General features: G+C 45.4%; 1 protein-coding gene across 1 annotated transcript in view; it reads left to right on the forward strand.

Annotated features, from left to right (window-relative positions):
- The first annotated feature begins 2,625 nt into the window (after positions 1 to 2,625).
- The window catches only part of PTGFRN (prostaglandin F2 receptor inhibitor), a 115,984-nt gene continuing 106,578 nt past the window's right edge, over positions 2,626 to 12,031 (forward strand). The window contains exon 1 of the mRNA XM_006899575.1: positions 2,626 to 2,815. Within this exon, the coding sequence (XP_006899637.1) occupies positions 2,767 to 2,815 (49 nt within the window). The 5' untranslated portion in view covers positions 2,626 to 2,766. The remainder of the gene's footprint in view (positions 2,816 to 12,031) is intronic.

Genomic DNA, 12,031 nt, shown 5'->3' on the forward strand with positions numbered 1-12,031 from the left:
GTATATCAGAGATGATGAGGATGGCACAGGGCAAGGTAAGGTAGAGATGTGCTGTTTATAGAATCACTATGGGTTGTAGTTGACTTGACAGTACCTAACAACAGTCACTTAAACCATTACTAATTGCCAATGAGTCGCGTATGGCTTAAAGTGCTCTCATAGGTGTCTGAGTAGAATTGGGTTCCAGGTGAGTTTTTGTGTCATCAGACCTTTCTTGTGAGGTATCTTGAAGAGGACTGGTACCTCCGAACTTTTGGTTAGTAGCTAAATGTGTCAACTGTAACACTCAGGGACTCTACTTCTACTATTAACTATGCTTACTACCATGATTGTAAATTTCATAAAACCTAAGATATGAGGGGAAGAACTTTCTCATACAAAAAGTAGACATCTATTGTAAGTTCCTATCACCTGTCAGTTTGTTGTACTAGAGAGACTTGCAAATCGCTGTGATGCTGGCAGCTATGTCATGGCTATTTCAAATGCCAGTGGAGTCACCGTGGTAGACAAGTTCCAATACAGTTTCCAAACTAAATGTAGGAAGGAAGATGTGGTAATCAATATCTGAAAATTAGCAATGATAATCCTATAGCAGCTCAGAATAGTGTCTGATAGATAAATCTTTAGGTTAGAAGGCAACAGTGAGGCAGGTGTGCCAGAGAGCAGAAGGATGGTGCAGGACGGGGCAGCATTTACGTCTGTTATATCCAGGTTCACCATGAGTCAGAGGTGATCTTTGCGGATTCATTTCAAAGTCATTCCCCTCTGAAACTTTTTCCAAAACCTTTCCCAGGATTGACCACTCCTCTGTGTCACTGCTCTACCTTGTAGATTCTATCACACTCAGACACGCTGCACTCATTACCATAATATCCTTTCCTCTCGGACTAGAAGCCCTGTAAACATGTCTATATGCCCTGGGTTTAGCCTAGTGCCTATTATTCATATTTTTTTGAGACCTACTATGCCACACTCCCAGACTTGTAGTTGTTTGTTAAACAAGAGTTTAGCAAGCATCTGCTCTACTGTAATGAGGTGAGAATATGACAGACTCTAAGCCTCCATTATTAGACAGAGATGGGTGCAGTGTATCATGTGTGGGTGGGGTACTGAACTGACTGCAACCAAGTGCCAAACCATGTGGTGCAGAATTTAAACACTGAGTGACTAAGAAGAGGAATGAGCCAACTTCTGAGATTTTGAGGGGCCAGGTCTTACCCTTTTCTGTTAGCTCTGGCATCTCCCAAGGCCTAATATTTAGGTAAGTTGCATTCAAAGTTGGTTGAATTAAATGAAAACATTTCTCAGAGGAATTCTCAGTAAAAGTTGAAGATGGGGAAGGAAAGAAACGACAGGGTGGGTGATCAGCATGAACAACGCAGAGAGAGAGAGAGAGAGAGACAGAGAGACAGAGAGAGAGAGAGAGAGAGAGACAGAGAAACCAGTTGCAGAAACAAGCTTTTAAGAGTCTCTTTGAAAAGGATTTGTACCTGGTTAAGGATACATCAGAGTGAAAGCAGTGCCCCTCTCCCTCAATCTGGGCAGTTTCTCCACTAACATCTGTGCTTTGTTTCACATAGACAATAAAAGACAATGTGGTCCTGTGGTAGTCAGGGAGTAGGCCTGAGCACAAGTCTCTGTATGTTTGAACCAACCTTGTGAGGTTTTAAACAATACACATTATTTTCCCCAATACTGTGGGGTCTTTTGTATTCAAATCAAAAGCACAAAATCTTATTGTAGGAGAGAAAGAAGACTCTTTTGGCAAACAGTTGTGTCCACTTAAAGCAATAAATGTAAAGTCTTAGGAGTACATTCCATATGAAGTACTGTAGCTATTAATATACTTGGGGTTGCTTTTTTTTTTTTTTTTAAATAAGTGTATTTGTGGGAAACTGTTCTAATGAATGCCATAACCATTCCGGAGAGCGAGGGGAGTGGGTAGCAAGGACAGTAAGGCCCACTCAACCACTCTGCTGTGCATCCATATCTAAACACTATGGGCTTCTGTGCCTCTTTCAAACATAGTTTGGAAACCGCAGCGTTTAAAGTCCTTTTAGATCATTCAGAATCCATTCTGGATAATTCTTAGTAAGGATCAAGGGGCTGTATGGTGGGGTGTTTAGCTCTGAAAAGAAGGGTGAGCTACTGAAGAGATAGCTGAGGGACTCACATAATTCCTGAGCGGTGCAAAGTAGAGGGTGTCCAGAGATAGGGCTAAAGGGATGAGATTTCCAGACAAGTTTTAATAAGGCCAACTTTTAAGGGTCGGAGGAAAGTTGATCTTGTTGTGGGGGCCCTGGAGGGGAGAGCTGGGTGGGATCTGACGCCTCCTCCCCTTTAAGCTGGTGGCCCTGGTGCTTCCTTCGTTACCTGGAGCGGGGAGGGGCTTGGGAAAGTTTGTGTTTGTTGCTGGCAAAGCGCCGGATGGGAGGCGCGGGCGGGCGGGCGCTGCGGTTCTTCCCTTTTGCTTTCGGGAAGCGGTCGGGGCTGCACACACGGATCGGCGGGGCCAGCTCTAGTGCCCCATCCCGGTCCCCGGGCGGCCAGAGGAGGGAGGGAAGGAGGAGGGAGGGAGGGAGGAGCGGAGAAAGGGGCGCACGTACGCCCCAGCGCTGGGATTTATCGGCTCGAGACGAGAGCAGAGCAGGCGCGCGGCCCAGGCGGAGGAGCGCTGACTCTGGAGCAGTCGGAGCTGGAGGAGGAGGAGGAGGAGAGGCGGCGGGGAAGGCGGAGGAGGGGGAGAGTCGCTCCCCCCCGGCGAGCATGGGGCGCCTGGCGCCGAGGCCGGTGCTGCTGGCGCTCCTGGCACTAGGTGAGTGCGCCGGGGGATCGGAAGGGCCCCAGGGGTTCGCCGGGGCCCCATGGGGGATCGGCCCGGCACCACTGCAGCGCTTAGCCTGGGCCGCTGGGGGTCCCCAGGCCGCTCCCCGGAGACCCGGCCGACGGGTGGCGGGCGGCGGACCGGGCGGGGCGCTGCCCCGGAGCTGCCCTGAGCTGGTCGCGAATGCGCCGGGCTCCAAGCGCAGGGGCAAGTCCCGCGCCTCCAGGCCGAGCCTCGCCCCCACATGTGCGGGGGGGAGTGGCCCGTGGCTGGCTTCCCCCCAGCCCTCCCTACCTGTTGGCCACCGGGAGCCAGGCTCACCTTGAACTACTGGCCTGAAAGGTGCCCCGCACGCGTTCCCAGCTGGCTAGGGCAGAAATAGGAATCTTTGATATGCCCCGCCATAGCCGCGACCCGCCAAATTGCTTTACACACACAAAACCCTCGCAGAGGTGCCCTTCTAGGGACCAAGGAGAATTCCACCAACTTCCTTTTCCAAAGGTCACAGGGCGGGTGTGTGTGTGTGTGTGTGTGTGTGTGTGTGTGTGTGTGTGTGTTCTCTCAGATTGTTACAATAAAAATCGGGGTGCGATTCATTCTGTCATTTTAATTATGGCTAAACCTGCTTCAGTCATTTCTTCTTAGCTTTTCATGAAGCAGCATATTTATACACAAAGACCTACGGGCCTTCGCCAACTTTTTTCCTAATTACTTTTCCTTTCTTATGGGCCCTTGCCTTACACCCTTGGTGTCTCTGGATCATTTAGCCCAGTGCCCTGCCTCAATCCGAGGAATCTTCTGGTTTTGGTTTTTATGTCCTTTCTGTTCCGTTTTATATTCTATACACACAGACATCTCTTCACAGTAGATACACATGATTACCTTAACCAGCTCCAGAAATACATGTATTTATTAAGTGCCCCCTCCCTCCCGTGAAGGCTGATCCCTAACTGCCTGGATATCCTTGGATTCTTTTGGTCAGTGACTCTTCTGGCTGCCCACAGGTTCTCTTGGAAGCCCCCTTGGGAAGACAGATCAGAATCACAGATTGCATGGAGTGTAGGGTCCCCCTAACCAGGCCCCAGCTGCACACAGGATAAATGACCGCCCCACACTTATGGCAGAGGGTCCCAGTGGAGACCTTGCACAGCCCCTCCCCTCCTGCTGGCACCAGGGCCCAAGTGTCCTGAACCCTGTGACTTCTCTCTGTCTAGCTGCTTCTGTGTTTTCTTTCTTAACCTCTGAGGGGATTTCTCAAACTTGCCCCCTGGGAGAGCTCATCTTGTTGCTTCAGCTTCAGCCTGTGTTCAGAAAGCACCCATGTCTTTCACTTAATTAGCGTCTCTTCTCTGGTCTCTGCTCCTAGTGCTTTTAGTCTTTCCCTTTCTCTCCAGGACTCCTGGTGTCTTCACTCTATTGTATCTTTCACACCCATTTGGCTTATTTGTGTGGGTCAGGTAGGACCATGGCCTGTGGTTGTACGGATTGTGCACTGTACAACTGTTGTTCATTCCATTATTGATATCTATGACTCACCTGTGCATCAGCTAAGGTTGAGGAAAGGTCGAAGTTTGAAAAGAATGTGGCAGCTGATGATAAGGAAGAAAAAAGGTCAAGGAGGCAACAAGAGACTGGCAAAAACAGCATTGAAATGGGAAAGCACAGCTTGGGCTGTCTTGGCACGTGTATTCTGCCCTGACTGGGCAGCTCATGTTAATTGCACAGAGAGAATTTCTGTGATGTCACTAGTCAGCCAATGCCTTTTCCCCTAACAGTTCCCTGAACTTGATGTTCCACCCTGTAACTGCCCCACGGATGTGCAGTGTGTCTGCAGCCTGACCTCTGGGAAACCCTCCCTGTTTTACTCTATACTGATTCCTGAAATGTAATATGTTGATAAGCTTAATATGTTGCTATCATCTTTCCTCTTGGATTACAACCTGGGAATATTCTTGGTATCACTGTATTGTCCTCCGTGGTAACATAGTTTCTATGTTCTTTAGGTTTTCCTATATCTCACATAGCTTTGAGCTTTGCTGCTTCTTGTCTCTGGAACTGTTGACTTACCCAGGCTCTACTAGATCCCCAGACAGATACATAACTTGTTATCTCCCTTGTTGACTTAAAAATTCATTATTTCCTTTGAGGTCAATGAATCTTTGTTCATTGGTTGCTTAAGAGTTTTCTTTGAAGGAAATAGTGCCCCTTACATTCTCCTTCTCCTCATTTCTCTGATTCAGAAACTTCACTCTAGGTTACTTCTTTACTGTCCTTGGAACCTTCTGGTTTTTCTCTTTCCTGTAGTGCCAGAGTGGAAATTCCTCCTTCTCTCCTCTTGACTCCATGCTTCCGCCCCTGCCCCCACCCACATTTCATTTCCTCCTTGAAGCTTTCTTAACCAAGTCTACCTACCTCAATCAACAGAACCCATTCTGTTTCCCAAAGCAGGGCTTTACTTTCTGTTGTCTATGAAGACCATCAACGAGAAGGATTGACACAGTAACTGTTACAGTGGGATTAGGTATATCAGAGATTATGAGGATGCTACAGGATAGGGCAAAGTTTAGATCCATGGGTTGCTGTGGGTCGCGGTCAGCTTGACAGCCTCTAACAACATGTCTGAACTGGTGCTCTGGTGACCCCGTTGGTAGGGAGTTGCGCTGCTAGCCCAAAGGTGGCAACTTTTTTTTTTCTTTACAATGTGCAATTTTATTAAATTACTCATGTAATCAATATAAATTACTAGCACCCAAAGGTGGCAACTTTTGTGGTTCAGCAGTGGGAGAGAGGTCGTCAGTTTCTTGTGTAGTTTACAGTCTCTGAAAACCTGCTGGAGGATCATCCATGAGTCACTTCTGACTTGACAGCAATGAGAATTTTTTTATGTCTGACTTGTGATGTCCATTCATTCAGTACAGTATTTCTTGAGTGCTACTGCATACATTACAGTATAATACATTACAGAGTATTCAGTGCCGGGAGACCTAGATAAATGGCCGAGACACAGCATCTTACTGAGTGGGCAGAGGGAAGGGTGGACAGATAATAAAATTGCTAGCTACAAGGCGTAATGAAATATTTGATGCAGAAACCAAGTTCTGGTGGAAAGCAAGGAAGAAGATGAATCATTTTGACTTGAGGATTGGAGTTTCTTTTGCTAAAGAGGTGGCATTTGAGCTAGGCCTTGTTGATAACTAGAGATTTAAAAGAAAAGATGGAAGAACATTCCAGGCTCTGGGGAAAAGCATAATGTTTGGATGAATAAAAGTATGTGACTCATTCAGATATGGTATGTAAATTCCACACAGTTGTAGAGGAGGGAGAAAGAGAATAAATGGGAGGAAAAACCAAGAAAGTGGACTTAGCCTGGCTTTGCATTCTGTTCTGAGAGGTCAGTCTGGCCTGAGGGTGCCTTGGGCCCCCCGAGTGCTGCCAAACATTGTAAAGCTTCTCTCATCAAAACACTTATCAATCTCAATATATTACAGTCATCTATTCCCTTGTCTACATCTTCACCCAATTTATAACCCCTAAGGGTAGAAACTATGTTGGTTTTACTCATTATAGTATTCTCACTACTAATAGGGTGCTTGATGCATAGTGAGTATTTGCTTAATATTGACTGACAGAGCAAAACAATGTATGCATATATTTTAGCCACTGGACATTTTTAAGGGAAGATTAACATAACTCAGTAATTTGAGGAGGGTAACTACTACTAGTACATCATGAATTTGGGAATGGAAAGCATGGAGAATGTGTGAAAAAGGATAAAATTCTCTCAGTGTGGACAAACTCATAGCTGACCTTCCAGTAGATTTTCAGAACTATAAATTGCACAGGAGGAGATTGCCCATCTTTCTCCTGAGGAGCAACTCCTGGATTCAAGCCAACCACCTTTGGTTTGGGAGCACAACTCCCTACCCACTAGGCCACCAAAGCTCCTCCCCTATTTTAACAAGTCCACAGAAATAGGGAGGTATTGTATTAATTAGATAGGTGACACAGCTCTACCAAATAAAGTCAACACAGAGTAGTTCAAATGATGGAACTGTCTTTCATAACAGTCCTGAGGGGATGTTTCGTATTAAAAGTTTGGGTGATGACTTTGCTCTCACAAGCCATTCAAGCTATTCCAGGAACATGGTAACTCTGATGTCTATTCAAGGCTTCTCAGATCTTCACATCTTGATGGCTGTCATTACCATTACAGCCCTGGGAAAGGAGAAAGAGAATATATGTAGGTTTCATGGGCCAAGCTTGGAAGTGGCACACATCGTTTCTGTGCACATTATATTGGAGCAGATGTGGCCAGGTGCTGTTGCAGTTACTGTAATGGAAGCTGGGAAATGCAGAGTGCCAGCCACTATGAAAGAAAGGAAAAATGGATTTGAGTAGACAGCAATCTCTGTGTCATTTGCAAAGACTTATAAGGTAAAAAGAAAAATGTTCCCACCCTTCTATTTTGAAGCCATATTGCTGTTGTTGTGTACCATTGAGTTGGAACCAACTCATAGCTGACCCTCCAGTGGGTTTTCAGAGGCAATAAACACTTATATATAGTATGGTAGTGTAGCTGGATATTTTGTTTGTTTTTTCTCAGAGTGTCTACACACACAGCTTTGCACCTAAGAGGCACAGAATAATAATAGCTACTATTTATAGAGTGTACATCAAGCATCAGATTCCTAACATACATTCTTCTATTTCATTCTCATTGCACCATTTTAGAAAAAGGCATTGTTCTGCTCTGTGTTAATGATTGAGGAAACTGATACCCAGGAAAATTAATTAACTTGCTTAGGGTCATTCACCATACAGATAAAATTTGACCCTAGGACTCCATTCTCTCTACTGAGAAAAAGTTGATGGATATTTGTCATAACCTTATGCTATGTGTTGCTTAAGTTCTTATACCATTGAATTGGTCCCAAACTTATGATGCTCCTACACAGTCCTATTCCTTCCTGTGATTGGTTGCTCATTAAGCTCTTGTGATCTCTAGGATTTTCACTGGCTGATTTTCCAAAGTAGATTGCCAGCCCTTTCTTCCTAGTCTTTCTTAGTCCAGAGAGTCCACTGAAACCTGTTTGGCATCAGAACCACTAAGTCCCCACTGACAGATGAGTTATATCTGAATTGGAAGTACAATGACTAGGAATTGAGTCAGGTGTCCTGCATGGAAAATGGAAACTTTCCCATTGAACCACCACTGTCTCTATTAATAAGAGTGCCTATTGAGTCAGTTCAGGTACGCGATAACCGTCTTTGTTTCAAGTAGAACTATGTTCCATATGGTTTTCAGAAATAGATTACCAGGCCTTTCTTCTGATGTGCCTTTGGGTAGACTTCCAGCATTTAACTGAGTAGCTTAAAATTTGCATTTAGCCATGGATTCCTGCTTGAGATTAATTTATGATAAGAAGAGTGGAGTGGCTTGAAACACAAATGCTATTACAGTACAGCAAAGGTGCAATTCCTGAAGGGAGGGGCTGATGCCAGAAGCCACCACTCTGCCACGCTAGCAGGTCCCCATGTCTGCTCTGAGGAAAGACGCTGAAACGCAGCCTTCTCCAGCAGGCTAGAGCTCGTGAATCTATCCAGCTTAACGGTCTTTGAAGTGCTGTGGCCTTCAGAGATTCCTTGGCACTCATTTTAGCCTTGTTAACAGAATTCCTGTATCTGCCAAGCTGATTAATGCCTGCCCTGGCTATAATTATTCTTATTAGCCTGCTGAATAGGAACTCTAGTTGTCAGTGATCATTCCTTACAAGGCAATAGGGCTAGTCGGCATTTATATGGCGATTGTGTTTCAGTGACGAGCTACAGACCTGATTTTCTCCCTGCAGATTGAATGTACATTTTCATACTGGCGCTGAGTCTGGCAGTTAAATAAGGTGTGTGCTTGTCTGTCGGTGTGTGTCTGTGTCTCACTTCATCAAGTGAAGCTGGGGGGAAGCTGTCAGTGCAGTTCAGAACTATTCAATTTTAATTGCATTGGTTTCTTAAAGGAAAGGTAGCAAGGCCATTTGACTCTCTCTGCTTTGGGGAAATAACTGGAACTGGCAAAAATTCTTTGTAATTTATCTTATGGAAAAGGCGAAGTGCTGCATTTGGCACAGCCAGTGGTTTTCAGATCTTGGAATATTTTTCTTTGTACCAACTGGAGTCTTTGGGAAGCGACAGCATTCTACCTAGTGGTTAAGGCTGTCATGTGCAGGCAATGTCATTTCCAGTAGACTAGCGATAACGGCACTGTATATGTTGTGTCCTTCGAATGCTGATTCTCCCGTCCCCCTCCCCCAATATTCCCTAAGTGTTTGTGTTAGATTATAGAGTCACTAAGCAGCATGATTCAAACTTAAGTATGATGTTCTGGGACTTTAATTGCATCCTGTTTCATACCTTTATAAGCAGCTGGAACGTGAAAGCATTTACATCACTCAGGATATTTCGGGGGAAGGGAGAAGTATGGTGAGTGACTCTGTCTGGGGTGAATTTGGTTTAGAATCGTGAAGAACAGAATTGTGTTTGAGGATTCTGGACGCATTTCAGAATGGGTGCTACCTTTGAATCCTAATGAACTGGAGGCAGTGTGCAGACAGACAGGTGACTTCTTGGACCTTAACAATGAAACCAAGCCAAGAATGCTCTGCTAATGGATTGCCCTTGTTCTTATTTAGAGCTGCTCGAGGCTCGAACTTACCAGCTACTGGACCATGGCAGAGAACCCTCATGGGTTTCAGGTGAGGTGTAGGTGTGTCATAAGATTGGTTCCCTGAGCCCCCAGGCAACTGGAGCCCATAGTCCAGCAGCTGCCTCATTTTCAGAAGCCCTGTTTACCCAGAGAGAGAGACACATTGATATTACCACTTCCTGTGTGTGCCTTGATTTGACAAAGGCTGGCAGTTATGTCATTCACCGGGCAAAGCATAGCCCTTTAGACTCAGTCTTGGGAAGCTGAATATGGAAGTTGAGAGGCTTCGTTGATTGGGCAAGTAGCTCATTTATTCATTCAGCAAATATTGAGTGAGTGCCTACTGCTATGCAGCAGACATTGTTCACAGTGCTGAGGATTCACCGGAGAACAAAGAGGCTCAGATCTACCCTTGCAGGGTAGAACATGATGCACTGGAAGTGTGATTGGGGGTATCACCAGGAAGTGCTGCTGCCTGGATGACTGAGAAGGAGAGTCAGGAGCTTGTTGCTGGGAATGTCTGCAGTTAGGGATAGGAATAAAAGAGAGACTTCTAAGAGGAATCGTCAGCAGAGAAGAACCAAGAGAGCCAGCTTACACGGATTTAGATTACCAGCTAGGATGGAAGTCAATGGGTTTATTAAAAGGTTGTGTTTGTCAAACGCTGGTGAGAAAAATCAGAAAATAAAGCTCAGTAGAGACTCTTGGATTTGGATAGTGGTACGTTTAACCAAGCAATGAAGGTGAAGCTGAAACACAGAAGCATAGGAGCAAGCACGGTGGGAAGGAACTTGGGGTCAGAGTGTAGAGCCTACTCTTTAAGATGATGCTAGGAGGATGAACTCCTTGAGGGGAGTAACTTGGGGGCGTGGCTGGCCCAGACTACTTGAATAGGAGCCAGGACTCTCTAAAGCTTATAGGTCAATGAGGAGGCTCCTTTGGAGGTGGGGGCAGGTGGGTGAGGAGAGAGCAAGGACAGCTCCTAGACTAGGGCTCCAGAGAGGTTGAGATGGTGAATTGGGGCTCAGTAGAGGCCTTGACCTTGGAGACTAAAATTGGCCACCATTTTCCAGAGAGAGGAGGGAAGAAAGAGGATGGTGAGGGTCGTGGAGTGAGCTTTGTGTTGTGGGGAATGTCATCTGTGCAGAGTTCTCAGATTGTTTTGGCCCTAAGAGTGGCCCCACAGTCCTCAGACCTGCCAGGTGGAAGTTACCTCTGTCTTCCCTTTCATTCTTTGCATATATTTAAAGTCTCCCATGTCCCTCTGAGTATCTTCTATGTACATGTTGTCTTACCATCCCAAAGGTGAACTTTTTGAATCTGCTATGTCCTTCATGGAAGAAAGATGGGCAGTCTCCTCCTGTGTGATTTTATAGCCTCGAAAACTCAGTTGAAGTATGAGTTGGTTCTGATTCAATGGCAGTGAGATAGAGAGAATGAGTTCTCAATTGGGTAGAATCTCCAGCATAGGTACGTTGTGGTCTTTTTAGAACTCATCTCTCACATGCACTCATTAGCAAATATTTCAGTAGGAGTTTCCTTTTTTTTTTTTTTTTCATATACGGAATATTACCTATTTCTTTTTAAGCTGTCTGCTTTTCAAGAGCCATGGTTGTAAAGTGTTGAAGCACGCAGCTGCTTCCAAAAGATGGATGGTTCAAACCTGTCAATCACTCTGTGGGAAAAAGACAAGAAGTCTCTCCTGTAACGATTACACCTTTAGAAACTGTATGGGGCAATTTTGTTCTGCCTTAGGGGATTGATAGGAGTTGGAATTACCTTCATAGCACAGGTTTGGATTTGAATTCTTCATACTCTTCCTACACTTACATTTCATTTTCAAAAAAGCTAGGAAATCAAAAGAATAATTTATTTGGGAAAGTGTACTGTCAGAGACCTCTCCAGGGTACTGAAGAGCAAGGATGTCAGTCTGGAGACTAAGGTGCGCCTGATCCAGGGCCATAGTGTTCGCAGTTACTCGGTATGCATCAGAAAGCTGGACAGTGACTAGGGATGCTAGAAAGAGAATTGATGCCTTTGAGCGGTGGTACTGGAGAAGAGTATTAAATATACCGTGGACTGCTAGGAGAATAAACAGGTTCAGTCTGCTCCTTGGAGGCAAAGATTCTGAAGCTTTGTCTGACATACTTTGGACATGTTACAAGGAAGAACCAGTTCTTGGAGAGGGATGTCGTGCCTGGAAGGGTGGAGGGAAAGCACAGGAGAGAAAGACCCTCAATGAGATGGATTGATTCAGTGACTGGGGTAATGGGGTTGGGCGTGTCAGACACAGTAAGATTGGCACAGGATAGAGCAGGGTTCATAGCTGTTGTGCATAGGGTCACTATGAGTCGCAAGCGACTTAACGGCATGTAACAACAACATATATGTTGGTGTTGTTATGTACCATCGAGTCGCTTGCGATTCATAGTGACCCTGTGTACAACAGCCCTAAACTCCGCTCTGTCCTGTGCCAATCGCACTGTCTCTGACACTCCCATCCCAATTAT

The sequence above is a fragment of the Elephantulus edwardii genome, unplaced genomic scaffold, assembly GCF_000299155.1.
Source record: "Elephantulus edwardii isolate Elephantulus edwardi_28Jun2011 unplaced genomic scaffold, EleEdw1.0 scaffold00262, whole genome shotgun sequence".
In the NCBI taxonomy this organism is placed as follows: Eukaryota; Metazoa; Chordata; class Mammalia; order Macroscelidea; family Macroscelididae; genus Elephantulus; species Elephantulus edwardii.